The sequence below is a fragment of the Syngnathus scovelli genome, chromosome 9 (genome assembly GCF_024217435.2).
Source record: "Syngnathus scovelli strain Florida chromosome 9, RoL_Ssco_1.2, whole genome shotgun sequence".
Taxonomy (NCBI): Eukaryota; Metazoa; Chordata; class Actinopteri; order Syngnathiformes; family Syngnathidae; genus Syngnathus; species Syngnathus scovelli.
In genome coordinates this window covers 781,186-807,581 of record NC_090855.1, presented here as the reverse complement: position 1 = coordinate 807,581, position 26,396 = coordinate 781,186, and the positions used below count along the sequence as shown (strand labels likewise).

At 46.4% G+C, this 26,396-nt stretch overlaps 2 protein-coding genes and 1 long non-coding RNA gene across 13 annotated transcripts in view; 1 reads left to right on the top strand and 2 right to left on the bottom strand.

Annotated features, from left to right (window-relative positions):
- The window catches only part of c9h8orf76 (chromosome 9 C8orf76 homolog), a 160,583-nt gene that overhangs the window by 4,311 nt on the left and 129,876 nt on the right, over window positions 1–26,396 (bottom strand). The window contains exons 13-15 of one of the 2 annotated variants that reach the window (XM_049730389.2): window positions 20,116–20,254; window positions 9,692–9,803; window positions 69–141 (exon numbers count right to left, since the gene is read on the bottom strand). The gene's annotated coding sequence lies outside the window, so the exon portion shown is untranslated. The remainder of the gene's footprint in view (window positions 1–68; window positions 142–9,691; window positions 9,804–20,115; window positions 20,255–26,396) is intronic. The other variant, XM_049730390.2, reaches the window with a different exon arrangement.
- Window positions 11,136–14,033, bottom strand: pou3f1 (POU class 3 homeobox 1). The gene is given in 2 exon segments (XM_049730388.2): window positions 11,136–12,708; window positions 12,711–14,033. Coding segments are annotated over 2 exon segments (1,188 nt in total). The 5' UTR covers window positions 13,858–14,033; the 3' UTR covers window positions 11,136–12,667.
- LOC125975183 (uncharacterized) lies at window positions 14,459–22,639 on the top strand. Of its 10 annotated transcripts, none has more exons than XR_007483891.2 (6): window positions 14,459–15,393; window positions 17,886–17,953; window positions 18,632–18,741; window positions 18,840–18,951; window positions 19,385–20,301; window positions 21,843–22,639. It is a non-coding gene; the product is annotated as an uncharacterized lncRNA (long non-coding RNA). The 10 variants fall into 10 exon arrangements; XR_007483895.2 differs by having other exon boundaries at window positions 17,886–17,966; XR_007483894.2 differs by lacking the exon at window positions 14,459–15,393 and adding an exon at window positions 15,481–15,748.

Genomic DNA, 26,396 nt, shown 5'->3' with positions numbered 1-26,396 from the left:
TATTTTTCTTGGATTAGCCTCAGAAGCTAATGCTAGTAACTGCTAGCTAATCCCGCAGGTCTGTTTACCTTTTAGCTTTCATAGCGCTTTGGCCTCCACGTCCAAACGGTCCTTTGGCTTTGAAAGTGGCGACTCCAGCCACTGTTGAAGAAAATGAGTGTTGGGATGGTTATTATGCTAATTAGCCCCACTGTTTTGTAACAGCGGGCCCAAGTGCTCACACACACACACACACACACACACGTTTTCAGAAACAGGCAGATAATTAAAAGATTGACTTGCTTGCTTAATTTCACACTTGGCAGGCACTCCAGTGAGTGACCCAAGTATTTGTATACACACACATTCAAAAGTCAATTCCCCATAATATGTCCCCTTTAATGTTAATGTTAGATCGTATTTGATAGTGTAGCTAATGTTGGGGCCAAAGCGATTAGTCAGGCCTTTTGAGACGTCGCTGTCTCCTGACTCTGGTTATCTCGCCGCACTGATAAGCGCGAGAGGCCTGTCAGAGGAACAAACGGTAAATACTTAAAACCACTTAAGGATTCTCTCCTCTTTTTTTCGCAGTCACACTTTAATTAATACGGCAGATATCCTTGCAATGAGCCAATGCTATCTGGAGGTGGGGGGGGGGGGGGGTGCAGGGGGATGCGAGTGGGGGGGTCTCGGACCAGTTTTGAGTGTGAAAATGCATGCACACTCTCGGTGGAAGTGTTGTTTGCGTGCTCTCCAGCTAAACAGCTGTAGCCCGCGCCGCCATCAGATATTTATAAGCGGCTCATGAATATGGATGGACGGCGAGATGGGACTGATGTTTGTCCTCTAAGAGCGGATGAAAGGGGAACCAAGGCGCTCCCTTTTCCCCGGCCGGGGGAACGGGAATGCTAGTGAGACTTGGGAAATATGAACGGGTGCAGGGTACAAGATGGCGTCAGACAGATGGTGGGTGGGCTTTAATGACGTGCCATTTGTGTGCCGTTTACTCTTGTGGATGTTGACATTAAAACCTTGTAAGGCGTTGTTGTCACGAGGACCGCAACGGTGATACCTGCCGACGGTTCTTTTATAATAAGAACAACGATACTCAGATGACATCCTAAACATGATTTGGGACTGGAAAGAGAAGCCTGAAAACCTGTACAGAAGCCACAAAGGAACAATCTAGAACCGTTCTTCTACGTAGCGACAGCCGCTAATCCAGCGCGCTGCCTCGGCAACAGAAGACAAATCTTCTTCATTGTGGCAGTGAATTGCAAATGTCCTTGAGCATAATGCCGCCAAATGTTTGGTCAGGTAGAACATGGCTGGCCTAAGTGACCACGGTAGAGGTCAGCGCACTGAGCTTGAACTGCGATGAACCTCTCCGTGCTCATCACCGAGTCATCTATCAAGCGCTAATATGCGGGCGCTAAGCAACCTGTCCGTGCATTAGAAGTCGCCCATTACCATAATGGGCTGCTTTTTAATACGGCTAATCGGCCGCTGCGACCTTGCCCCGTTGCTGGCCAGGTAAAAGGACCCAGACGAATGCCGGAATGGACATATTTAGAGGCTAAAGGACCATTAGGGACTTTCGGCGCTTTCCGGGCTCTCGTCGTAGTTACGCATCGTAAAAGGGAGATGGGCAAATGGGTGCGTGACTACACACAAGAAGAGAAAATTGGAATAAAAGAGGATTCAAATGTTGGAAGACCTCAGCGTGGGCGCTATGTGGTGCTGGGTGGGGGCAGAATGTGAATAATTTGCCTCCGCAAAACTGGAGTGGTTAACATTTTGCTTTTTGTCCGAGCCTTTGTAATTGTGGACAAATGATCCCAGGAGTGGGACAATAATGTTTTTATGGGACTCCAAATGTTGAGCTCACCAGGGTCATCGTGGGAGTGTAACGTCCAACACGTGGCCCAGCTTGAACTCCGTCCGGCCCATCCGGAGGGGGCTGGAGGAGGACTGGGTAGAAAGCGAGGACTCGCCACCCTCAGGGTCACGTCGACAAGTGCTCACTTTGTTCTCGTGGGAGACAACGGCCACTCAGAACACAAAGTACCTTAATGGGCAAACAAGAGCCAGGCTGGCTCTTGTCAACTGGAGAGATAATATTGCCCTGATGCCAATCCGTGCCTGGGTTGCCCACGTCTTGGCATCCGCTGAATAAGGCCTTCCGGCTTCGGGCAACAAGCCTTCCTTTGTCTCTCACTGGATGTTGATGTGGATCAGAATGGACAGATTTTAGGATTAAAAGACTTCAGTTGGTGACAAGGGACGGGACCGGACAGGATTTGGCCCAAGCCATGAATGAAGATTCAAATAGCGACAAGGACAAGAATTGTTTGGAGCAATCGTCAAGTTGATGATTAGAGATGTCACCGTTCAGATTTTGGCCGGCAAACCAGTGACGATTTCCTCAAGTTACTTGGTTCAAATAAATGAATAAATAAATAGATAAGTAAGTAAGTAAATAAATAAATACTTTTTTTTACTCATTCCATAGGCGCAATGGCAATAATTTGTCCTTTTTTGATAACTACTGACGTTGGGCATAAGGCGGATGGACTTTGGTGAACCTTCCCCACCTGCACCCATGTGGTGAACTTGATAGCCAGCTGCTGCTCATACTGACGGATATCTTTCAGGCACACGTGCAATCCATCTCAGCTTCCGTCTGTCGCTTGTCAGTGAGCATCAGTCATCTCCGTGCATCTGATATGACGCTGACACAAGCGAGAGATGACAACATCCGCCGCCGCCGCCGCCGCCTTGCTTCAACTGATGCTTCTCAAGACAAAACGACGAGAGGCAGCCTCATCTCATCTTGTCTTCTGACTGTCCGGCACAAAGTTCGACAAGGATTGATCTCGGATATCCAGTATCGTATTTTTTTTTATCGGAGAGTGAGTGCGTCAACTACGCGGTCATTTCAGCATCACACCTGAAAAATAATGAAGCATATCCTCATCGTCGTGATTCTACCACAGTTCATTCACTGATAGCGCCTGGCACAATGGCTCCACAAAGGAGGGTCAAAGGTCACCGTGGGCCACCCACGTCACTGCGGTGCAAACAAGCCGGCGTGGAATGCCAACGGGGTCGCTCCGCTGCAAAACCTCGGGGGCTCGTCACCCGACCATTGTGACACACCCGAGCGGGTTTAACTATGCGCCGCCCCCGCCGGCCAATCCGCAGTATCAAAGGACCCCCGCCCCCCCCAATCAATCCCATTCACGCCAAGCCACACATGGGCGTACGCACACAACGGCCATCTCTGATGCCCTTCTGATTCGCCGCTGTGGCATTTCGCAGCAGAACTTTCGCCCGTGTGTGTGTGTGTGTGCGTGCGTGCGTGCGTGCGTACGCTTGCGCAGCAGGGTGGGGGTGTGCGAAGGGTCGGATGGGTGACAAACGCCGCGGTGCAGATGTCCTCTCGGCTTCATGAATGGCGACTGTTGTGATGGTCATGGGGAAATGCGCTGGAGGCCTGGCCTACGCACTTCACTCCATATGAATGGATGGAATTCAACGGCGTCAACAATGTGGCCCCTCTACTATGCTTTCACTTCCAAACGTTCATTTTCAGCTTTTTTTATCTTCCTCTATAAATTAGCTGGTTAATTGCCGCGCGCATATTTCCACAAGTTCCTAAAAAACGGTTTACTGGCACTTTGAATGTCTCGACTGGGCGCAGCCCTGCACATGTTAAAAATACTTCAACTACTAATAGTATTGCTGCATAATGCAATACTGAAAATACTTGTCCAGTTGTCTTTTCCAAACTTTTAAAATCACGCACCCCATTCAAGACCCTGACAGAATTGGCGCACCCCCGTTTCCCCTAAACACCCTTAAAAAAGTCAAAGCAAAAAATAATAATACTACAAATAAATGCTATTGCAATACGGTGTGTAGTCTTTGCATAAGTCCTTCCGGAGAAGACTTGGCGCACCCCCTTCACCTCCCTCAGATCCTAAAAAAAGGAACTCAACTAGTCCTGTGGAGCTCATGGCCATTCATGACCTTGTTTATCTGCCTCTTCGGCTGCTCTTTCACACCACTGGGCGTAAGCGGAGAGGTTTGCTGGCTAAACATCCAAAGGCGAGTAGGAGCTGCAAGCATCACAGTTATTGTTGCCACTTTAATGCCATCAACACATCCATATGAAATCAAGCCGAGAGGGCGACGGGACAATAGCAACCATTGTGGTGCTCGGATCAGAAGGCCGAACAAAGGACACCCCCCCCCCCCCCCCCCCTTCCTGGTAGAGGACGGACGGACGGACGGCCTGTGACGTGATTGGTCCCTGCTGGGGACTACCTGGCATTTGTCACGCTCGTATTGGTTTTTGGAGCCATGTGTTGATGGCGCTGGCATTTTTGTGAATGATGATGCCTGATGGATGCTGATGAGGGTCCAATGGAAGGAAGGGTAAGAGGTGACGGGACATTTTGGAGTGACTGCAAAGGTGTTGCACGTTGCGTGTGTGTGTATGTGTGTGTGGAGGGTGTGTGCGTGAGTGGGCAAACGTCGATGGCCGTGTCAGGGGTGAGTGATAACTGTGGTCCTTTCAGTACTGCGAAGTGGGATGAGATGGATGGATGGTTAGCACGCTGGGCACCCGTTCCCCAGCCTTCCCCATGTCTCTCCCTAGGCCAGATGCCTACGATAAAGAATCTAAATTATACATTGTCTTTTATTTATTTATTTTTTCACATTTATTCATTAATTTATTTAATGCAATCAAACTCATTTGAATATGTTAAAAGAAAACATCCCTCCATTTATCTTCTATATTTAAAATGAAAGAATATACTCGGGATTTATTTAGGGGAAAAATATGTCACTGGGGAATAACAGACCAAATAAATAAATATAATAACCGCACATTAGTTTTGTGACGAATGCACTCCAGAGCAATTAGCATCATGTGACCCTGGAAGGTACATTTGCATCAGAGTGCATTCAAATGCCAGTAGCAAAACAATGGCAGCCACATGAACATGCTGCACTCCAAGAAGGGACGGTGCACCTGACACAGCTTTTCTTCTTGATGGGCCCTGACTTTTCATGGCCACTCTTTTCATGGCTTCCCTGGCGTTTGAAGGCTTTGTGGGCTCAGCGGTCGGCTGCTCCAGGCCCCGGCACGGCTACAGAGAGGCGGGCCTGCTGAGGAACACCCCAGAGAGCGGCGAGCGCAACCTGCCTGCCTGCCTGCCTGCTGTCTTTTCTCAGTCTTCAAACACGCCGAGGGAAACAACAAAGCTAATGCGAGCGGGCGCAGAGACCTTTGCGGCACGCCGCATGGCTAATTGAGCACGTATCGGATACCGGCGCTGTCCATCCATCCGTCCGTCCGTCCGTCCGTCCGTCCGTCCGCCAACTCTACGTATTACACCGTACGTTGATAAAGTGACCTTCGGGGGCATCTCTGGCTTGCGTCCCTTTCTATCCACACCTCATAAATGAGCAGAAGGCTGTTTTGTCACTGGCAAAGTGAAGGCCCCGGGGCCAGCATTTAATTGCTTTGGCCCCGGCGCGCTCCAAAAGAGGTGCCACACCAATTAATCCCCTTAGTACAGCGCCACGTCCTCGTCCCCCTTGCAGAGGCGTCCCGCAGGGCCGTTGACAACGATGGCTCCCCCCCCCCCTCCCTTCCTCACAACACCGCACCGGCCGGCGCGGGACCTTTCATGTGCATATGCGAGAACCCTCGTTACGTAGCGCCGTCAATTATATAGAGACCTGAAGTTGTACTATTCACTTTAAAAAAACGATAAATATAAAGAATAGAGGGAACGCCAGCCATATTGTAATCAAATGTCTGTTTCATCCTTCATTAAAGGCTACAGAGAGGAAAAAGCAGCCTTTGCTGTACTCATGGAGATGACTCAGACATCCTTGCTGAGGTGCATTTTCAAAGTCTGAAGGGCATCATTACCTTTTTTGCGTCAGCTACCGGAAAAGTAAAAAGGGGGGACTGGAGCAATGGATTTTTTTTATGGCAAGGATTCACAATTAGAATGTTGTGACTGGATTCACAATTAGACGACCAAAAAATAACAAAAAACCGTGAAGATTTGTTATAACATTTCACAAATTTAAACAACAAACAAATTTTTTTTTTTTTTACTTAATTCACCACCTTAATTTCAAACTTATTACATTTTAACTGATATTTATCCCCTCTCCCTAAGTTGTGCAAAATTCCTATTTTTCACTCAATCCTCCACGCCCAAAAAAATTCAGACTTTTATTTGAACTGTTTCCAATGTCTAAATCCCATCAAATCTTCTGAAATGATATATGGGATGGATGGTTGGCCCATTTTATGGCCAGCAGAAGAAGACACCTTGAGTCAACAAACAAGCTCAGTGACGCTGCGGGCATGCAGTCTACAAAAGCGACAAAGATTTAAGTAATGAGCGGAGCCCAATTAAAAAGAGCCTTTCTCCTCCCCCTTCCTCCCTGGCCCTCCTCTTTTCATCATCCCAGCTGAACGTCCTTCAGTCTGCTCTCCTCCAGCGCCTTGTTATTGATCACCTTTAACCCGCGTGTCAAAACTAGCATTTAGGCTCATCCCTGGGGCTGAGCGTGTGTCGATGGCACCCTGCCCCATAAATCATTAGCGGGAGGGGCGGGCCTGACTTTCACACACACACGGAGGCCGACCCCGCACCCCGCGGGGTCGAAGGTCATCGACGCTCTCACGGATTAACGCCCAGACAACCCCCCGCTTAGCCTCTCGCCCTGCGTCCAACCCGCTTCTATTCCCTCGTGGGCCCCGCCCGCCGGTGGGACCTTTTTGATTTTTAAATAAGACAAAAGGTCGATTTCCTCTGTTCTCGTACGAGACTGTTGGTTGTCTCTTCGTCAAATTGAAAAGCGATGAGCGGCGCCGCTTCCATTGGCTGCCAAACAAGTCGGCGGCGTTCTCTCCCACAACGGCGCAAGCATCCCTTTCTTCCTCAACCCGTCTAGGAAAACCCCAAGAGAAAGAAAATAATAAAAGATTATCAATTATAATGTGTTTTGTGCCTTAAGGGCCACCGTAGCTGCCATGGCATCCATTGGTCCAAGGCCACATGACAAGTCACTGTCCCACAACTTTCAGTTGCTATGTTGGTTGCCAACTAGGCCTCCCTCAAGAAGAAGAAGAGCTTCAACCCTCGTCTGAGACGCTCCGTATTTCCGCACAGCGAGCTGATTAGGCCCGAGACTTTCTCTAATCACAATGCCGCTCGCTCATCTGTGTAGCCTCCTAATTACACTCTGTCCTCCATTTTGTGCCGCCTTAACTTCTGTCTTCTCCTCATTCATCTCTTCTGCTTTAGAACAATTTAACTAAGCCAAACGTGTATTTCCTTGATTACGCGTCAAAAAAACAACAAAGTGGTCCTGGCAATTAATCTATACAGAGCACAATTACGCAAGCCCATCTTTCCAATGTATTTGCTCTTTTTGAATCTCTCCGAAGGCGACGCGCGACACGCTCAATGCTGCAAGGCCTCTCGTCTCGTCTTGTATTATTTCTTTTCTCTCTCGCTCCACAACCTTGTTATTGAAGACGAGAAGGAGCTTTTTGCCTTATAGCTGACAAAAGCCTAGCTGGAATGAGAAAGAAGAGAAAAGGGGATGGCGGGGGAGTGCAACCTTTAGCACGGGGGTCCGCCATGTTCTTTTCCACGCACCAATTAACTCTGCAACCTTGCGCTGGCAAGTCCAAAACGCTTTGTCAGCTGCGCCGTGTGCTTGTCTTAAAAGGTTCAAATACTGCTGCCGCTAATCACAAAGCAATTTACAACGAAATGCTAATACGGAATACAAAACGCCATCCACAAGCTAAAAAAAATAGCATCAATGTTATGGAAGTTATCATTCTTATTTGAAGGCAAATGGTACAGCAAAACAATATAACAATTCTCACCAGCATATATTCTTTATCCTCTGCAAAAAAAAAAATCCAATATTACAGTTTACGGAATCAATTAGTTGTGAAACTCTTCATCGTTAATGGATGAAGGTTTGCTACTGTCCCCTGGTGGCCAAGGTATGCGCCCCGGATAACGTTTGAAAATGCCAAATAAAACATGAAGGCTCCTATTTTCTTATTTGAGGGAAAAAAAACAGCTCGGCAACCACAGGCGGTCAGCGCTCTTCCCGTACTGCGGCTAATTCCCCGCACTAAGTGCGCATAGCTGCCGGGGAGGCAAGCCGCCCAGATAGAACTGTTAGTCACTTTTGACAGACACCTGAGGCGGTATAAAATGTCCCTCAAAGGCGTGGAAGAGGCAGACGGGAGCGCCTCTCTTCTTCAAACGGCAAAGAGCAACTTTGTGAAGATGCACTTGTGTGTATCTGCACTCTTACAGGAGGCCCGAGCACATGAAGGGGAGAGAAAGGTGGGGTAGGCCCACATGGCTACAAGGCCCGCTATCATAAATAACACAAGAGCGCTCGGGTCTCCATTCTCCCCGTCTCCTCCGGTTCACCGTTTCATATGGTAACGAGGTGTTTCTCCGTGTGGCCGCATTGTTGCCCGGCTTTTCAAGTGGCTCCGAGGAGGAAACCTTGAGGTAGGGGAAGAGAGGGAATTTTTGATGAAAAAAAAAAAAAAAAAAAACGCCATTATTCTATTTTTTTTTTTTTTTTTTTCTAGAAGTCTCCATTTCACCCCCCTTACCTGCCTCGCAGTGGGATTTGAGTATTCATTACATAAACGGTAAAAAGGAGAACTGAGGGAGGAGAAGACGGAGGGATCTTTCACCTCTTTTCAGGTGAGATCACATCAGTCGTGTTCCGGAAGTGACCCATTTCATGAACGCTTCGAGCAGGGATTGGCAAACGACTAAACTGAGTGGACTCATGGCAAAAAATCTCAGGAAAACTCTAAAACATGAAAAAATATTGAGGGGGGGTGTGTGTGACAAATAAACAGTAGCAATATGCAAATATGCAAGTGCCAAACAGCAAACATGCAGGGGTCGAAATATACTTTTAAATTGTAATGTCACCATTCACCACTAGATGGCAGACATCTTAGTTGCATCTACACTGTCATAAATTGTTTTCGTCATTTCCTTTAAGGACAATTGATTTAAAATCAGAAATCAGATTATTTTAGTGGCCTGTGTAATTATTCTCCCCAAAATGTAACACAAAAAAAAATTAAATTATGAAACTCATACAGTACGCCTTCACAAAATCTGACTATGGAAGGCCTTTGACACAGGGACCATTTGGAATCCCGGGAATCCCAAGCAGGTAGCGGCGCTCCCCATTATTCTCCATATTTCCATAATTGCCGGCATTGTGGTGTCATTAATAGGAGGCAATGGCGCGTAACGCGCTTAATGTTATTTATCTGTCGGCGGATAGCTGGATGCTGCTAATCCTCGTTCATTTGCTGTGGATCAATGCAAATCCGCCAGTGTGAGTGAAATAGCGCCCCCCACCTCCCCACCTCAACTCCCCCTTCTGCACAGCCAATGATTCCTCATGTATTTTCCCACCATTAACCAGTCATAATCCCTGCTAATCATCACTAATCCACATCTCTGCACCCGCAACGTCGTGTGAGAGATGACGATGCTTTCCCTTGGCCCAAGGTGGCGCTCATGAGCGACTGTCGAGATGCTCACGAGGTGTGAGGAGGTGTGTGTGTGCTGGGGGGGGGGGACAGGTGTTGTGTGATGAGTTGTACCTTCAGTGGATAATAGCGGATGTTCCGTCCGTCCATCCAAACACATGACTCCTTGTGGTGACCTTCCCTCCTGACGGAACACATTAAAAGGTTGCCACAGCATACAGCAGATCTAAAAAAAAAAAAAAAAAATCAAACAACATTTTTAGTCTGATATTGTGGTTTTCCCACACACAACTCAAATCAGGCAACTGCCATACTTTTGTCTAATTGTGAACATTTCTCAGGAAACAAAGCAGTGTTAAATATTTGGGCCTAATTTATATATTGAACTTTTGTCCATGTAAATTCCATGTGTACTAACTATAATGAATACGTGCAGCGTTTGTCTTCCAAACTATACTGTTGAGTTGTAAGTGTGCAGTAGCACTGTCTGACCAGCAGGGGTCGTATGTGGTTCACTCTTGTGACGTTGGCCTGCTGCTGCTCCCTGCTGGAGTTTCGACCACTTCAGCGTCCTCAAACACACACACACACACGCACGCACGCACGCACTTTGATCCCCCCCCTCGCCTTCGTTTTGACCGAATTCGAACAAGATCTGTATAATATAGAAATTTCGCCTGGCGTATATTACGCTGTTTTCGTTTCACATGTACAAACCGCGACGATACAGAAAACAGGATAAAAATGAGCTTTTCAGATGATTAGTAAAATGCTTTAAAACTTATTGGTTGTCGATGCCAGAAGCGATGACCGGTGCAAATATAACATTTTGTATTTCCGCCCCTTAATAATTTGCTTCAATCGCATAGGTGTCTTCCAAGAAACAAATAATCATGAAAATAATACCATTTTGCTATGCTTTCGTTTAATTTGCAACCAGCTAAACAGAAAAAAAAACCTAAAACAAAACGTGTGTAATTTGCCAGGCAACGTTTTTGTGCAGCATTTGATTATAAAATGAAATGTTGAGTCACAAAATGTAACGTTTGATCGTTTGAGGCATATTGTAACGAACGTTCCGTTTATTTTGAAGTCGTTGAAGCAAAAACGAATTCAATCCGCCTTTATGGAAGACGGAGAGCGTTTAAGATGTATTTTGATCAACGATTCAAATGAATCATTTGGACATTTAAGAGCAAATAGCAATGAAAACCGGAAATTTGCTTCGACTTGAAGGCCTTTTTTGAGGGAATTGAGAAAAATAAAATCTCGATTAGAGTCCCCTGTCTTTTAGGGGGATCGCCAGCAAACAGATTAGAAAGCACAATTTGATACGCTTATGTGATTTTTTTTTTACCCCCATAACGCATAAAGCGCCTAAAAAATACGACTCTAATGATTAATATCAGAGGACAAACATACAAATTCTAAAGTCACTGGATGTCAATAAAAATCACAACAGCACATTACTATGAAAATTTGAAGTCGGCTGTGTGGCTGAAATGGGGCCTCTCGTGATGCAACACAAACAAAAGAAAGCACAGCGACGACAACGAAGCACTTTTCTTGTATATACGTTTTTATGTAAGTAATAAAATATTACTATAACATAAATAGAAATGTGACTTTGCAGTCTACATTTTCAGAGCAATCAACGTACAACCAATGAAGAAAGAGAGTGAATTCATCCACTTCAACAAATATATATAAAAAAAAAAGAAAAGAAAACAGAGCTAACAGACAAACAAACAAAAAAGGAAACACATTGAAGAAATAATAAATATATATTTATAAATGATCAATAAATCAAAAATCATATTAAAATATCTTCTGGGATATTATTAGTAAGTGTACAAAACTGCCCGGAAAAGAAACAAACAGAAAACATATTCCAGAACAAATACAAGTTTTACATATTGGACATATTTACACATTTTCTCTAAAATCACATTTTTTTGTAAACTTTTTTTTCCATTTTTTAATAATTGTCATGTTTTTTTCTTTGGGGAGAAAAATCCCTCAACGGCCTCGTGAATAGCACTGTTCGTTTTTTTTCCCTTCTTTTTTGGGGACTTCTTTATGACACACAAAGACGTCAAATAAATATGATTTGAAAAAGTAGGAGAGAAAAGAAAAAAAACAACTTGGCCGCGTTGCCTTCACGGGCCCGCGGCTTTTTAAGTATCGGAGAAAGTCATGTTTTGACATTGTGGGGTGCTGGGTCGGGGGGCACTGAAAGTTACCTGAGTTGCTCCAACTTCGCGCGGGGGGGCCCAAATGTGTGTGAAAGTGTAGCATTGACAACAAAAAAAGTAAGTGCTCCATGCAGAGAAAGAAAAAAAATCGAGGAAAAATCCACAATAAAAGAAAAATCCGCAGTATTTTTTAGCGTCTGCGTGTACAACGTGCGACGTGTGTGGCTCAATATTAATAATAACAATAATAATAATATTAAGGCGTGCAATCAGAACATGTTCGTACTGATGCAGGTGGAATATTCAATAATTTCCCGCCGTTTTCCTCCCAGTTTTTGACCCTGATGTGCTCCAATCACGACTGCAAATTTCCAAAGCCCCCCAAAAAACACAACAGTTCACACTCAGGGTGGACGGTTTGGAAATAATAATAATTAAAAAAAAAAAACGAGAATTCAAATAATAATAATAATAATAATAATGAGCAAAAAAAGTTCATTCAGTGCTTACTTTTCATCTCCAGTGTTTTTGTTTGTTTTTGCAGGCGTGTGGTGCGTTCACGGTCCCAGAAAAAGGGGGAGGAGATGCTGATTCTCCTTACATCTCCTCCGTTATAATTTTGGTAAATAAATCTTTGTCTCGCTTTAAATGGAATATTTTTCACTAGATGTGTTTTTTTCTCCCCTCAACATTTCTTCCCGATGCTAAGTTCAAAAAACTGCACACAACGTCCCTCGCTCCCTCCCTCCAGCCCCCCCCAAAAGTCTCGTCGAAGAAACTTAAATAGTGTAAACTCCACGAAATCCCTTTTATTTGTCTACAAAGGAGCCTGGTGGCGGATGGCGGGTGGGGTGGGGTGGGTTGGGACGGGTCACCCCCTGGGCTGTCAAGTCAGTCACTGCACGGGGCTGTGTAGCGAGCGGTGCAGCGGGGGCTCTCCGCTTGGGAATATACGTCGTCCATGTTGGGGTGCGGGACCCCCACGGGCGTCATGCGCTTCTCCTTCTGTCTCCGGTTGCAAAACCAAACGCGCACCACCTCCTTCTCCAGCTGCAGCGTGCCGGCTAAAGTGCTGATCTCGTGCGCCGACGGCTTGGGGCACTTGAGGAAGTGGTTCTCCAGCGCCCCTTTGACGCCCACCTCGATGGAGGTCCGCTTCTTGCGCTTGCGGCCCTGCGCGGCGATCTTGTCCAGGTTGGTGGGGCTGCCCGTGTTGGAGTCGGTCTCCTCCAGCCACTTGTTCAGCAGCGGCTTGAGCTTGCACATGTTCTTGAAGCTCAGCTGCAGCGCCTCGAACCGGCAGATGGTGGTCTGCGAGAACACGTTGCCGTACAGGGTCCCCAGGGCCAGGCCAACGTCCGCCTGCGTGAAGCCCAGCTTGATCCGCCGCTGCTTGAACTGCTTGGCGAACTGCTCCAGGTCGTCGGAGCTGGGCGCGTCCTCGTCCGAGTGGTCCTGGTGGTGGCCGAACGCCTGCTGCGGGGACTCCATGTGACCGTCGTGCACCGCCGCTGCCGCGTCGTCGTGGAGAGGCTCGCGCATGCCGTGGTGCAGGGCGCCCGGCTGCGGGCTGCCCAGCATCGCGTTCAGGTTCGTGTATCCCGTCTGTGAGTAGACCAGAGCCTGGTGGCCGCCGCCGCCGCCGCCACCTCCACCGACCCCTCCGCCGCCGCCCGACGCGGGCGACAGTGGGGACAGGTGGTGCGCGCTGGCCGGAGCCCAGGCGCCGTGGTGGGCGCCCGCCGCCGTCTGCTGGTGCACGAGGTGGGATCTGTGGTGGAAGCCGGCGGCGGCGGCCAAGTCCTCGCGGCTCGCCCCCACCACGCCGCCTTTGTGGTCCTGCTGACCGAGGTGCGTGCCGCTGGACCAGTCGCTGTTGGACGTGGGCTGCAGCCACTGGTGGTGCGTCAGGCTCATCGGGTGTCCCGTGTTGGTGGCCGCCAGCCCCTGCAGGTACTCGTGGTGCATCATTTTCTGCACCTCCCGGTAGGTGGTCCCCTGGTGCATGCGGTCCGAGTCCGGGTGCATGAGCGGGTTGGACGGCAAGGAGTTATTCCGCGGGATGTACTGAGCTGTTGTCGCCATGGCTCCGACTCGGAGAAGTGACGGCCGCCTCAGAGGTCTGCGGGCTTTAGAGCCCAGGACGGCGTCGGCGGAGGCTCGGGGAGGTCTTGGGCCGGCGCGAGGACACGCCTCCGAGAGGCGAGCATTGGCTCCGCTCCGACGGAGGCCCGCGGGGACGCGCTCGATAGGCGGAGGAAGCGAAGGGGGGGACGCACGCGCGCGCGCGCGCGAAGGCGGGCGCGTGCGTTACTTCACTTTAAAAGTGCGGGGACCCACTTTTTTTCTTTTTCTTTTTTTTTTTTACTACACTAATTTTAATAATAATACCCGTACAGGGAGCAGCCCGGATGCTTTATGTACGCTACAATAACATGACATGCACCTTAGCGAGTTGATTAAAATGCCACATTGCACATTTTTTTGAGCAAGTGTATTCCATTCCTCAATAGTCTAACAAGGCTTGTTTGTGTCACGCTTAAGAGTCGAGAATAATCCCTTCATTTGATATTTATTCTCATCAAAGCCACGTGGAAGGCTTCTTAGAACTACAATTAAATAAAACAGATATGAAACAGAGGGGGACACATGCGAGCGCGCGCGCGCTCGCACGCACGCACGCACATTTCTCTCATATCAGTGCGTGTTGCTTCTTCTTTAAAGTCCCCACTTTGTTATTACATTCATTTTTTCTGATTTGATACCTTTGATACCTTTTTTCATCCATCTGTCCATCCCCCCTTTTTTTGCGAGGGGGGGCGATGCTGCTGCTGATCCTAATATTCTGACCGTTATAGATCACTCAAGGCCTTCATTTGTAATATCTGTCTCGTGTTTTTTTTTTTTTTTTTTGTATTAAGTCATCTCAACAGCCACTGTACTTCAACATGAACACAAAAATGAAAGCATGCTATTTTCTCTGATGTTGCTTTCTATACATTTAACATTTTAGGTTTGTTGTGTGTTTTTGCATCCTGCGTCGACGCACCTACACACACAGCCATCTTTCCCACAATGCGCACACACCCAACACACACACGCCTGCCCATGCATGCGCATGCACACACACACACACACGCACCTCTCCTCTCCTTCCCCTGCTTGATCTGATTATTTTTCCCTTCACGTTTTGTCCCAATAGCAAATTACCAATTCTATGAATTGCAAAGCAGCCTCTGAGACGCTGAGGGGGTACACACACACACACACATACACAGAGAGAGCGAGCGAGCGAGTGAGAGAGAGCGAGTGAGGGGCTGCTAGAGGTGGTGGTGGGGGGGTGCAAAGATTGAAAGGGATCTTTTGCAAACACAATCACGTTCTTAAATGGAAATGCGAGGCTTTAAACAAATCTTACATCTCTGGCGTTGCATTCGCCTTAAAAGTGGGCAATGGGCCGCACGCACGTTCCCCTCCTTGCGCCGCTCCACCTTCCGGATGCCTAAGTGCTGCCATTTCCATCCTTTTTTTCTTCTTCATCATCAACCTTCTCTTGTTGTCGATTTGTTTACAGCAGTGTTGCGGCGTATGCTTTTTTTTTTTTTTTTGGGACCTTGACAGGTAAGGCTGAGTGTGGTGTGTTGATATGTGCTGGGAAAGAAGGGGGAGTGGGAGTGTGTGTGTGTGTGTGTGTGTGTGGGGGGGGGGGGGGGGGTACGGTCACAGGTGTTGGTTGTCATGGTCTTGCGAAAGGCGTGGTTTATGGCCACCCCGTATTTCCTGACCGCACGCTTGAGGGTCAATTGATGACATTTGCATGCACGGGACACTTGAATATGCAAACTTCCAAACCACAAGGATGAGTTTGAATTTTTTTTTGTAGGGGAGTGCTTATCTCGTCATCATTTGGCGAAAAGCGTGATTTATGGCCACGTCTTTCCGGTGAAAAGAGTGATTTATGACAATCTATTCTTGGGTGAGAGCTATTTTTTTTAGCATTTGCAAAATGAATTGAAAAGTTACGTGTCAGATGTTCTCATGGCTTTGACTCATTTTTTAATTGAAGTATTTTCGTGACTGTGTTTTGATTTCGTGTGTTAGGTAAAACGAATGAAAAATGAGGTACCAGGATAAAACTATTTTTACAAATTCTTTTTTTAACAGTGACACTCTTGCATGCCATTTGCATGATGAGTTTATGATCTGGTAAAAGGCGTGGGATTTATGACCATCTTCTCATTTTGCCATTTACATGGACTTAAAGTGCAGTGCATGTTTTTCTAATGTTAAACTAAATGGATTGTATACACATAAGAGAAAAAAAAAAATCCATCTATCCATTCTTTAAAATCTTCTTCCACAGTCCAATGTTTTTTTTACTGTTTGCGTGTTAACAATAAACGCTATACTTTTTAAACTCCACTTTGACTCATTCGGCAGGTTTAACAGGTTAGAAATTGGTTTTATTTCAAAACCACGACTCACATCAGGTCTCTCCACAGCCTCTTGTATTAGACATTTTATTTTGGTTTTAACTCTTATTTTACTTTGAAAGTTTCACAGCTTTTTAGAACTATATAATTTTTTTTGGTGCATATGTGTTTTTTCTAGGGGGGGGGGGGGCTCATTTGTCCCCCCCGTCTATAAAAAGCACACCGCACAGTCACTCTTGTGTGTGGAAGGAAAAGCCACATCCAGATGCTCAGCAGAGGGGGGGGCGAGGTGAGGAGATGGGGGTGTTTTTGTGGAGGAATGGTGGCCCCTAAACCCCCCCCCCCGGTGCATTTTTGCCGTGGCCAAGCACGTCTCCATGGTGCGCGCCGTGAAAGGGAGCTCACACAAGTGAATGACGGCGCAGATGAGGATGAATCTGGGAGATGATGAGCAGGAGAAGTAGAAGGGTGGTGGGATGGGGGGGTGACGAGCGACCCCCCCCCTCCCCACGACAATATGAAGCTCTTCTTTGTTGGGCCAAATTCTCCATAGTGTCAATTTATAGTTTCTTGCATGACATGACTTGACATCAGGTCAACATGCAGGATGTGAGCAAAGAAGGGAGGGGAGGGGAGGGCAAGCAGGCAGTGTCCTCCACCCTCAAAGATGATTTCTTTCCAGTCGCATGGCTGAAATTTCCATCTTGAGTTGTGAGCAAAAATTTGATTCGGACTCATTATGGTGGCAGCAAGCAGAAAATACAATTATTTAACCATAACATAGACAAGAATTGACAAAAATCAGCTGGATTAATGCTCATGCAAATTTCCATCAGTGTGAACGCCAATGATGAAGCAACACATGTAGACAGGCAATGTGAGTCACAGCCATATTTTCCCTTTTCCTCCGTGAAAAGGACTCACTGTTGAGTGAAATAATAACCGAATTTGGGTCAAAAACAGACCTGCTCCCTACCTGGGTCAATTTGACCCAACTTTCTAGGTCATTTTGTACAAAGCAATTTATTTATTTATTTATTTATTTATTTATTTATTCAACCAAACTTTGGTTATTTTTGTCCCACCTGTCTTTAGAATGATTACAGCCACTTACTGAGTCACTTCGTAGTGAAACTCGTCTTCATTTCTTATGAGTGTTTTATATGCTGCCCTCTGGAGGACAAGGCACACACACCAGAAGAAGGGCAAGCTCAATGGGTTTCATTTTTTAGATTCTATTTAGTTAATACTATTTTTGTTTTTAATCACTACACTGGTGTGTTTTTGTTTTTAATCAATTCAATATTTAATTTTGTTTTACTTTTCAATGAATTAAACTTAAGTCAAGGCTGTAATAACTCCTAGCAGCAACTAGAAGATTAAAAATAGCTTTCCACAGGTAAGTTTAAAGTCTCACTTTTGTTGAAAGAATCTCATAAGATATTTAAAGTGAATTGCTCACCCCCTCCCAAATCACTTTCCTTTCTGTGTTTACATTTTTGAAATCCTCCAATAGATAATTGTGTGTGTGCGCTTGTTCTTTGATAGACATCCATAATAGGCCCCTAAATATGCAGAAAAAAAGTCCATTTTTCTGAAGACCAAATATGCGCTTTTCAGGTAACTTTTCTCGCTTGTTTCTTTTTTTTTTTGACTAATGAACTCCGGCTACTCTGCCAGCATTCCCTGGAGGGCTGAAGAAGGGGGAGCGTTGTGGGTGGTGCTGGGCTGTGTGTACTTCCGTCGCGGTGAGTATGCAAGGTGTGAGTTTCTTCCTCTAACTCTCCACTAATTAGACGGGGTCTGAACATACCACCATGAATATTCATGCCAGGCACCGGCGCGCAATTAGTCGTCAGAGTTCCCAACTTGAAGCGCCAAACAAGGAGGCTGCCGGCTTGCAATTGAACGGGCACCCGTGATGACTAACATGCCCGCCCTCCCCCTCCCCTTCATCAACCAACTCTTAGAGCCCCCCCCCCCCCCCCCCCCATTCCTCGACTTCCACTCTGAATGCTAATGTCTGCGACTCCCCTACTCAAAATTGCCACCCACCCAAATCCACCAGAAACCAGTATGTTGGAAATAGCCACCTCTGTCACCTCCGCCTATATTACAAATACTGTTGCTGACCAAAACAGCAGCACCCAACAACCTACAGTGGATGTGAAAAGTCTACACACCCCATTCAAACGCTAGGTTAAAATCAATTATTTCTAAACCTTTATAAGTCAAATGAAATTTTAAAAAAATCGCTAAACAACAAAACAAACAACTATGATAATGTGGTTGCACAAGTGTGCACAGCCTCCTAACTTTTCAAAATGCTTATCTTTTTATTATTCATCCAAAATCCTACGACAGTCACCAAATTCCTCCAAAGCATCTCTCCACACTCTCTAAATCCAGCAACTTTGTCCCATCAGAGTACACGGGCGCCTCCCCGAAGCCTTCCTGGTCCACCTGTGACGCCACGAAGCCTGCATGTCCGTCCTCTCTGTGCCGAGGAGGCTCAATCTTCTACTTTCAATTCAAGGTGATTCTTATCCCCGACCCCCTCCTGGCCCAACGTACTCGTCTCTTGCTTCCATAAAGACATGTTTATGTATGTGTGTGTGTGTGTGTGTGGAGAAGAACATGCAGAGTTTTTTTTTTTTTTAAGGGTCGGCTGAAGATAAGCAGAGGAATTTCAGGCCGGTGAATATGGATTGGGTCTCTACTTATAGAGAAGAGCACTGATAGAGAGGTAAATAGCTCTTGGCCAAAGAAGTGGAAAGACATGTCTGCGTGCGTGCGTGGATGTCAAACACTTGAGACCAAACTTAACAGCCATCTTTTTTTCTTATTTCTTCGCCGGCTTTATTTAGTACTTACTAAATCAAGTTAGTTTGCGAATAGAGCTAAAATCAAGTGCCTAGATAGGCAGTCAATAGGACAACAAAAAATTGGATGTTCAATTTTTTTTAAATAAAAATAAATAAATGAATAAATAATAAAAAAAAAAACAACTGAATATCTCGTAAATATTGGGACTGTCTACTATCAGAACTCAGGTTTGGTCCTGGTTGTTGAGTATAGTCTCTCATGTAGACATTGGCCTTTAGCCAGGACAATCTTTTTTTTTCTTGTCATCTTCATTCAACATTGGACATGTCTGTCGCTGTCGCTGTTGCTGACAGACCCTGCCAAGCTGATCTAGTGTCAAGTGGAGAACCCCAACAGCGAGTGGACACCCATCACGTATGGTGCGTGCCGCCACTGCGCCCATCCGTGGCAGATACACGGCTTGCCATTTTGTATGTTTTGGGTTGAAAACTTTTCCCGAGTTAGCCTAGCCATGTGCGCCCAGGTGAGCGGCCCCTTTGCGGCGGAGCAGCTGCTGGCTTTTATCCCACTTGATTGCTCTCTTGGCTCGCCACACAACATAACATAACACACACACACACACACGCTGGAGAGGACTTCCACACTAAGGCCCCTGCCGCAAAGTTATTAATGAGCTGTTTAATTTTAATTAGATAGTAATTCATGTTAATGCCTGCTTAATGGAGCCAAATAATTCCCCTCGGTCACTCGGGGTCTTTATGCTTCGTTTAGCGGCCCCCGTAGTTAGCTTTTGTTTTTAAGATTTTTTTTTTCATTTTGTTAATATCATCCCCCTCTAAACTTGTGTGATGAAACTGTTACGGCGGGAAACATACGTGGTTTGCGTGCTATGTTATGAGCGCTTTTTCTTATTGCTGACCGTTGGAGCTATCAATTCTCAAAATAAAAGGTCAAACTCGGGACGGAATGCTAATGAGGAGGTGAAAGCAGTCAGGTTTGAAGTACGGGCAACAAGGCTGAGGTTACGACCTTTTGTCCAAGTGCCCCCCCACCCCCACACATCTGACCTCACCGTGCAGCTCACCTTGGGGTCGGACCTCCGCGTTCGTGTGTGTGTTGGTGTGTGTGCGCAGGTCATCCGTGCGGGGGCTCCAGACAGGCTTTTCGTGGAGGACCGACCAGTCTGAGTGCTTCCTGAGCCCAAGCAGGCGGCGAGATCCTGTCTGTCCAGGTCAAAAAGTGGAGAGGAACACATTAGCGCCAGTGACAGGTATGATAAATTCATTTATGCTTTTTTTTTTTTTTTGTAGTTGTTGAATAAGAATCACTAAAGTCTCAAATTTGCACGACTTGGCAGCAACACGCAGAGGACCGCAAACAAATTCAGAACCAAATTGTTGGCTGCCTTGACGGGCTGCTGGGGATACAAAACGGCACATGGGGAAAAAAAAAAAATCGACAACTTTACTAAAACAAATAGACAAAATTAAAATTTTGCGCCGCCTAAATGGGCTGCGGTTAAATCCAAAGCAGTTTATTTATTTATTTTTATTTATTTTTTTACTCCAATCAAGTCGATTTCCAATGTCGCTAGTAAAGATGCCGAAAACATTCAAATGATATTTTTGAGCACACTAGTCAGATGAGCCACTTGGCTACAAACTGCAGCAATCTCACCAGACGAGATTTATTGTGCGCCAGCTCCGCCTCCTTTGTCCCCGCCTGCCCGCACGCCCGCCCGCCCGCCCGGCACCCCACTATTGCTTTACCCTGCTGTTTTAGCGGGCCGGCTCCTCTTGCCCCCCCTCTCCCCTTTGCTCCCCCCCTCCCTCCCTCCCTTCCTCTGCCCTTCCTTCAGCTCACAGCAGGTGCCCGTCCTCGGCTAACATTTGTTATCTCTAATCCTGCAGGTTGGCCGCACAAAAAGAGCGTAGTAAACTGTCTCTCAGACCTAATCCCACCACTTTTTTTTTTTTTTTTTTTTATGGTGCCCCCCCGACTGGCCCTCCCGCCACTATCTGTCTTTTTGGGGGGGCTGCTTGGGGTGGAGAGGCACTTCACTTGTGATTGCCACTTTTTTTTTTAATCTTTTTTTTTTGGGTGGGGGCCTCCGTCTTTTCCTTGTTCTTTCCACCTCACATTTTGCCCCTCCTCGGCCTTCTCTCTGTATCATTTACAGTCATTTTCTGGCAATTAAAACGGGAGCGCCCGCCGCTGGAGGATTTTTGCCCGCAGTGCCAACGCGCGCCTGGCGCTGATGAATAATTCGCCCGCTAAAAAAAAAACGGAGAGCTCGCCTTTCTTTCATGTGAGCCCTTTGTTGATTTACCATTAAAAGGCGCAATGTATGAGGGAGGGGAGAGGAGGGGGTGAGTATTTGGGGGGGGCAAAAAGCACAAAATGAGGATGGGGCAGATAAAGTGCACGCACGCACACACACACACACACACACACTCGCTTCAGGGTCAAAAAAATTTCAGTCTGTTGTCACTTTATACATTTTTTCCTCTAGTTTGGATTCTTGCCGCGCATTTAATTTCCTTTATCAATCGTCATCATTTTCCAAAGGCCTTGATGTGTTGTCGCAATTCGTCTGTTGTTCTGGTGATATTTGCTAAACCATAGAAGACGATAGAAGACACAGGAGCTGCTTGATTTTTGGCATTTTTTGTCTTATCGAGAAAAAAATCGAAAATACATTTCTATTATTATCTTTTATTCTATTATGATGACGATGATGATTATTATCTTTCGTCAAGCCTCGATTGTCCAAAAAGAGTTATTTGTCTGTTTGTGCTTTGTGATTGACAGGCGACCGTCACCCCAGTGTGCATCCGGCCCCAATTCCTCACCGAGCCGTCCGGAAAGTTGTGCGTGGCGAGCTCTGACTCACAGGCCTCTTCCAGGCATTGCACTGACGCGACTTTTGCCTCCGCCAACTTTCGTGAGCGTGATGACGATTATACTGACACACACACACGAGCAAACAAACACACATTTGTGAGTAAACAGTAGTTTGTCACACTGGCACGGACACACACAGTCAGGCACCGAGGAGATAATGGTGGCCGGAGGGCTCGCTCTTCAACGTAGCCGAGCCCTCGCCCCCCCCACCCTCGGCCAGTGTCTCTGAGGCAGAAAGTGCGCTCGAGTCCTCGCTGTCTGTTACATTTGATCACCGTCACCGAGCTGAGACGGACAGTGAACGGCTCAGCTGACGGCTAACAGACGCACACCCACCAACACACACATGCACGCACACGCACACTCAGCTACTGTGCCAGAGGATATTACACACGGCGTCTGACACCTCTAAATAAGTGTTTACTCTGTGTAGGTCAGAGTGTGTTTGCCTTCACAGCTTAGGCATAACGGCATGTGTGTGAGTGTGTGTGTGTGTGTACGTGTGCTTGTGTGCGCGCAGCCGTATGAAATCTATCCAAAGTCCTCCTCTTCCATCCCTCTCCAGTCTTCCTCATTAATTTGTGAGTAAAGATGGCACTCACTTTAAATCCATGTCGTCACTGTTTGTTAATGTATTCTGATTCCCCCCCCCCCCCCCCAATGTTATGAAGAGTAAAAGTAAAAATAAAAATATTTTGAATGGGCTTCAGTCTGATTGGACTTATTTCTCTGTGTGAGTCAGGTAAATTAAAAAAAATAATAATTAAAATTAATTTGATAATTTTTTTAATACATTGCAGGATATTGTCAAACCAAATGGAATTGTCGATTATTAAATGCATAAGCAGTGTAAATTGAAAAATAGAGGGGTACAAAAAATGTATCATTCAGAAGAGTGTACACGCGTGTTTTTCATGGCCAACACGCAGACGACACGCATGTTAAACGTCGGGGCGTGCGCTTGTCTCTCAGCATCTGCGAGGAGCTTTTTAATAAGCCCGGGCGGGGAAAAAAAAAAAAAAAAAAAAAAGAGGGGGTACAGTAAATCCTCAAATCTGAGCACGTCCATCTCGGGGACCCGAGGGTGCCGCGCTATGATTGACAGGCCCCCTTTCACCGACGCAGTAGGACGGACGGGGGTGACGGGGGGACGGATTAGGACCGTCTCGCCCTAAAGGGCCATTGTGGCTGCACGGCTCTCAGCTGCTTTGCCGTGTTAGGGAGGGGCCTCCAGTCCGTCTGTCTGTCTGTCTGTCTTTTCCTAGTTCCGATCAAATTGGACTCATTTCAATCCATTTTATTGATAGATCACTTGAAAAAGCAAGTGGAGATACTTGAGGAGGGGTGCTGGCTGGCTGACTCCAAAGTCAAGTGCCACTATGTGATGAAAGGTCACAACTAGAAATGCATAAGTTATGGGACACGGCTAACGTCGGTCAAATGAAAATGATCAAAATAGAATCACTACCAAACCTAGCACATGAATTGAAGTTCAATTTGTTCCGTGAACACGCAAGTCGTATCTCAAATCATCTTTCTCCATTGAAATGAATCGAAATGCCATTCATTGGTTCCAGCTTAAAACATTGTCAAGGCACCATTGTGTGTCTGAATGTAAACATTCAATTTTTTTTTTAATATATGTATGCGTTGAAAGGTCAATTTTACTGTGTGATCCATGTTTCTTGGAAGCAATTTACCGCAGCTAAAATGATCTTTTCGCGCGACAAGCCGAGAACAAGACTCTGATCGTAATTCCAAGTGAAGTTTGTTTACTGTAGTGGTGCAATCAGCGTTTTTGTGTTGTCAGGGTGAAAAGGCAAATTAGTGTTAATTTCAGTGTCTGGTTGCTAGGCGACTCTTACGAGGGCGTCTCCTCCTCTCTGAGGTACACGCCGCTCGTATGACCTTTCCACTCTTTTCCGCTTGCCCCCCCCGGAACTCGGCATCCGCTTCCAAAAGGGGCCTCTGGGGGGGAGCGCCCACCTTGGAGGCCTTTGGGCTTGGGAGACCCCTGGCTGGCACCCAGCATTGCCAGAGGAGAAGCCTTGCCAGAGGGCTCGGCGGCCTCCCGCCGAGAACGCTGGCGGGCAATTACACGTCATTTAATGAGGACTGTAAAATCAAGCAAAGTGGAGCTCCGAGCGGCTCGTGTTTGAAAAGTCCCAAAAGCGTGGAGCCATCAGCGACACGACTTTATCCACGAGGTTAACCCCGCCCGACGAGTCCTTGGAGGAAGGCGCCTTGGCCTTGGCGTGCCACTCTTGCCTCGTCTGCATCTCGGCGTGATGAAAGCAACGCTCTGATGGCTTCGACAACAAAGAGTACGGCCGCCGCCGCTGTTTGGACCATCCTCTCCTCTCCTTTCTTCTCTGCTCCTCCAGCAGCCCCCTCCCTCTGATCTCACATCCTCTCTCTCTCTCTCTCTCTCTCTCTCTCTCTTTCCTTTTTTTCCCAACCGCTCTATCTCTGTCCGCCGGATGCCAGTCGCCGCTTTCGGGGGTCTCCTCGGCGCTTCGTTAAGGGCCCCGGCGATACAATCAGAGGACGGAATTAAAAATCTGAAAGTGTCCTTGTCGGAGGGAGAGACGCCCCGCCCCGCCCCGTATGGCGCGCTTTGATGTCGCCCGAGAAATTTGAAATTCATATGTTGTCACACTTGATTTTATATTTTTTATATTTTCTGTCTCTCTCTCTCTCTCTCGCTCTCTCTCTCCATCATGCACTATTCAGTTGTAAAGGGTAAAACGCATTGAACAAGTGTTTCTCAAAGCCTTTTCTTCTCTTTCATTTTTCATGTTTTGACTTTGCGGCACGGGCGGGAAAGCTATAATAAATCATTTAATTTCCTTTTGATCGCACTGTAGGTACTGTACGGGACGGGGCGGGGCACTGCGTGGGATCGAGGCGGCGGTGCTAACGCGGAGGCTACTTTGATGCCGTCTCACTACAAGATACTTGAGGGCGTGATATTCACGTGCAAAAGACTTGCAGTGATAAATAACAAGAAAAGGAAAAATAAAAAAAAATATGTTAACATTACGGCATCTGAAAGAGCTACAAATTTGATTGATAGGACCAATTTTGCACTTTTTTAACACTAATATTGCGTCTTTTAAGTGATGAAAGTACAGTGATAGGCAGCCAAAACATTCTCAGGAAAAATGCTGACAAAGCACAATTAAGCGTTCTCCACAGAAAGATATGGTTGGCTCCCCAAAAACAAAATATATTAAAAAATATAGAAATAAGTATGCAAATCTGCAGGTGCAGAAGCATTTGGAAACCAAAATACACTGGTAGAATGAAATACAGTTGATATAAAAAGTCTACACACCCCAATTCAAATGCGTTTTTTTTTGGGGGGGGGGTTAAAAAACGAGAGCAAGAACAATCATTTCAAAACTTTTTTTCCCACCATGAATATGAACCATAACTTATACAAGGCAATTAAAAAGAAATCTTTTCAAGTCAAATAAAACAAGTGAAAGAACGAGTCTGTCGTAACAACGATCCTTCCTTCCCGGAAGTCCAACACTTAATTTCACAACGATTATCTGATCCCTCATCGCGTGAGCTGGAAGACATCCTCCATTCATTTCCATGATGATCACCATCAATAAAAGAAATCTTTGGATATGACACCTTTTCCATCTCGGGCTTCCCTTCAACAAAATGAGGCTGACGGCCCCTCCCAGGACACTTACAAATGGGCACCAAGGTGGCTCCGGGTGGGGTGGGGGTTCCTCATTTATCACTCCCACTGAGCACCCCCCCGCTCTCATCTTCAACCTAAAAGACTCCCCAAGGTGACGTGGAAGCGCGAGCGCCACCTGCCCCCTCGGAAAATATGACAACGCCGTTATCTGTCCCAAGAAAGTCATCTTTCTTTGTCTGGCCAACGACGTCCCTCTCATTTGTGTCTTCTGCGTTCCTCTCACTGTTTTCCTTCTCAATTTCTCCGTCCCCCCCTCTCTAAGCTTGTGACGAATGGGTTTTAATAAACGCTGACAGAGCAATGAAATTAAAAGAGTGCATAGCTCGACGCCCGACACTGACATATTTAAAAGAGGGCCTTAATTCGGTCGGGCCTTACATCTCTCGGGCTGTTATTGGACTCATTATTACTGCCTGACATTGTTGTTTGCTCTGGTATAAAAATCATGAAAATAATAAAAGACGCAAGCAGTAACGAATGAGGAGCCTCGCAACCCCGTGACCGGCGGCTACGCACAATTTGGGACCTTTGCGCAATGCGGACTTTGCATCATAATACCTTTTTTCCATTTATGATGAACAAATATATAAAATATAATGTACTATATTGAAATATAATTTCAAAAACACACCTAAAAAAATAGAAAGTTTCAAAAATATAAAGTCTCAGATAAAAAAAAAAAAAGTACCCCACCACAGAATAATGACAAAAATGGCGCAATTTCTAGTGGGCGTTCCAACTTG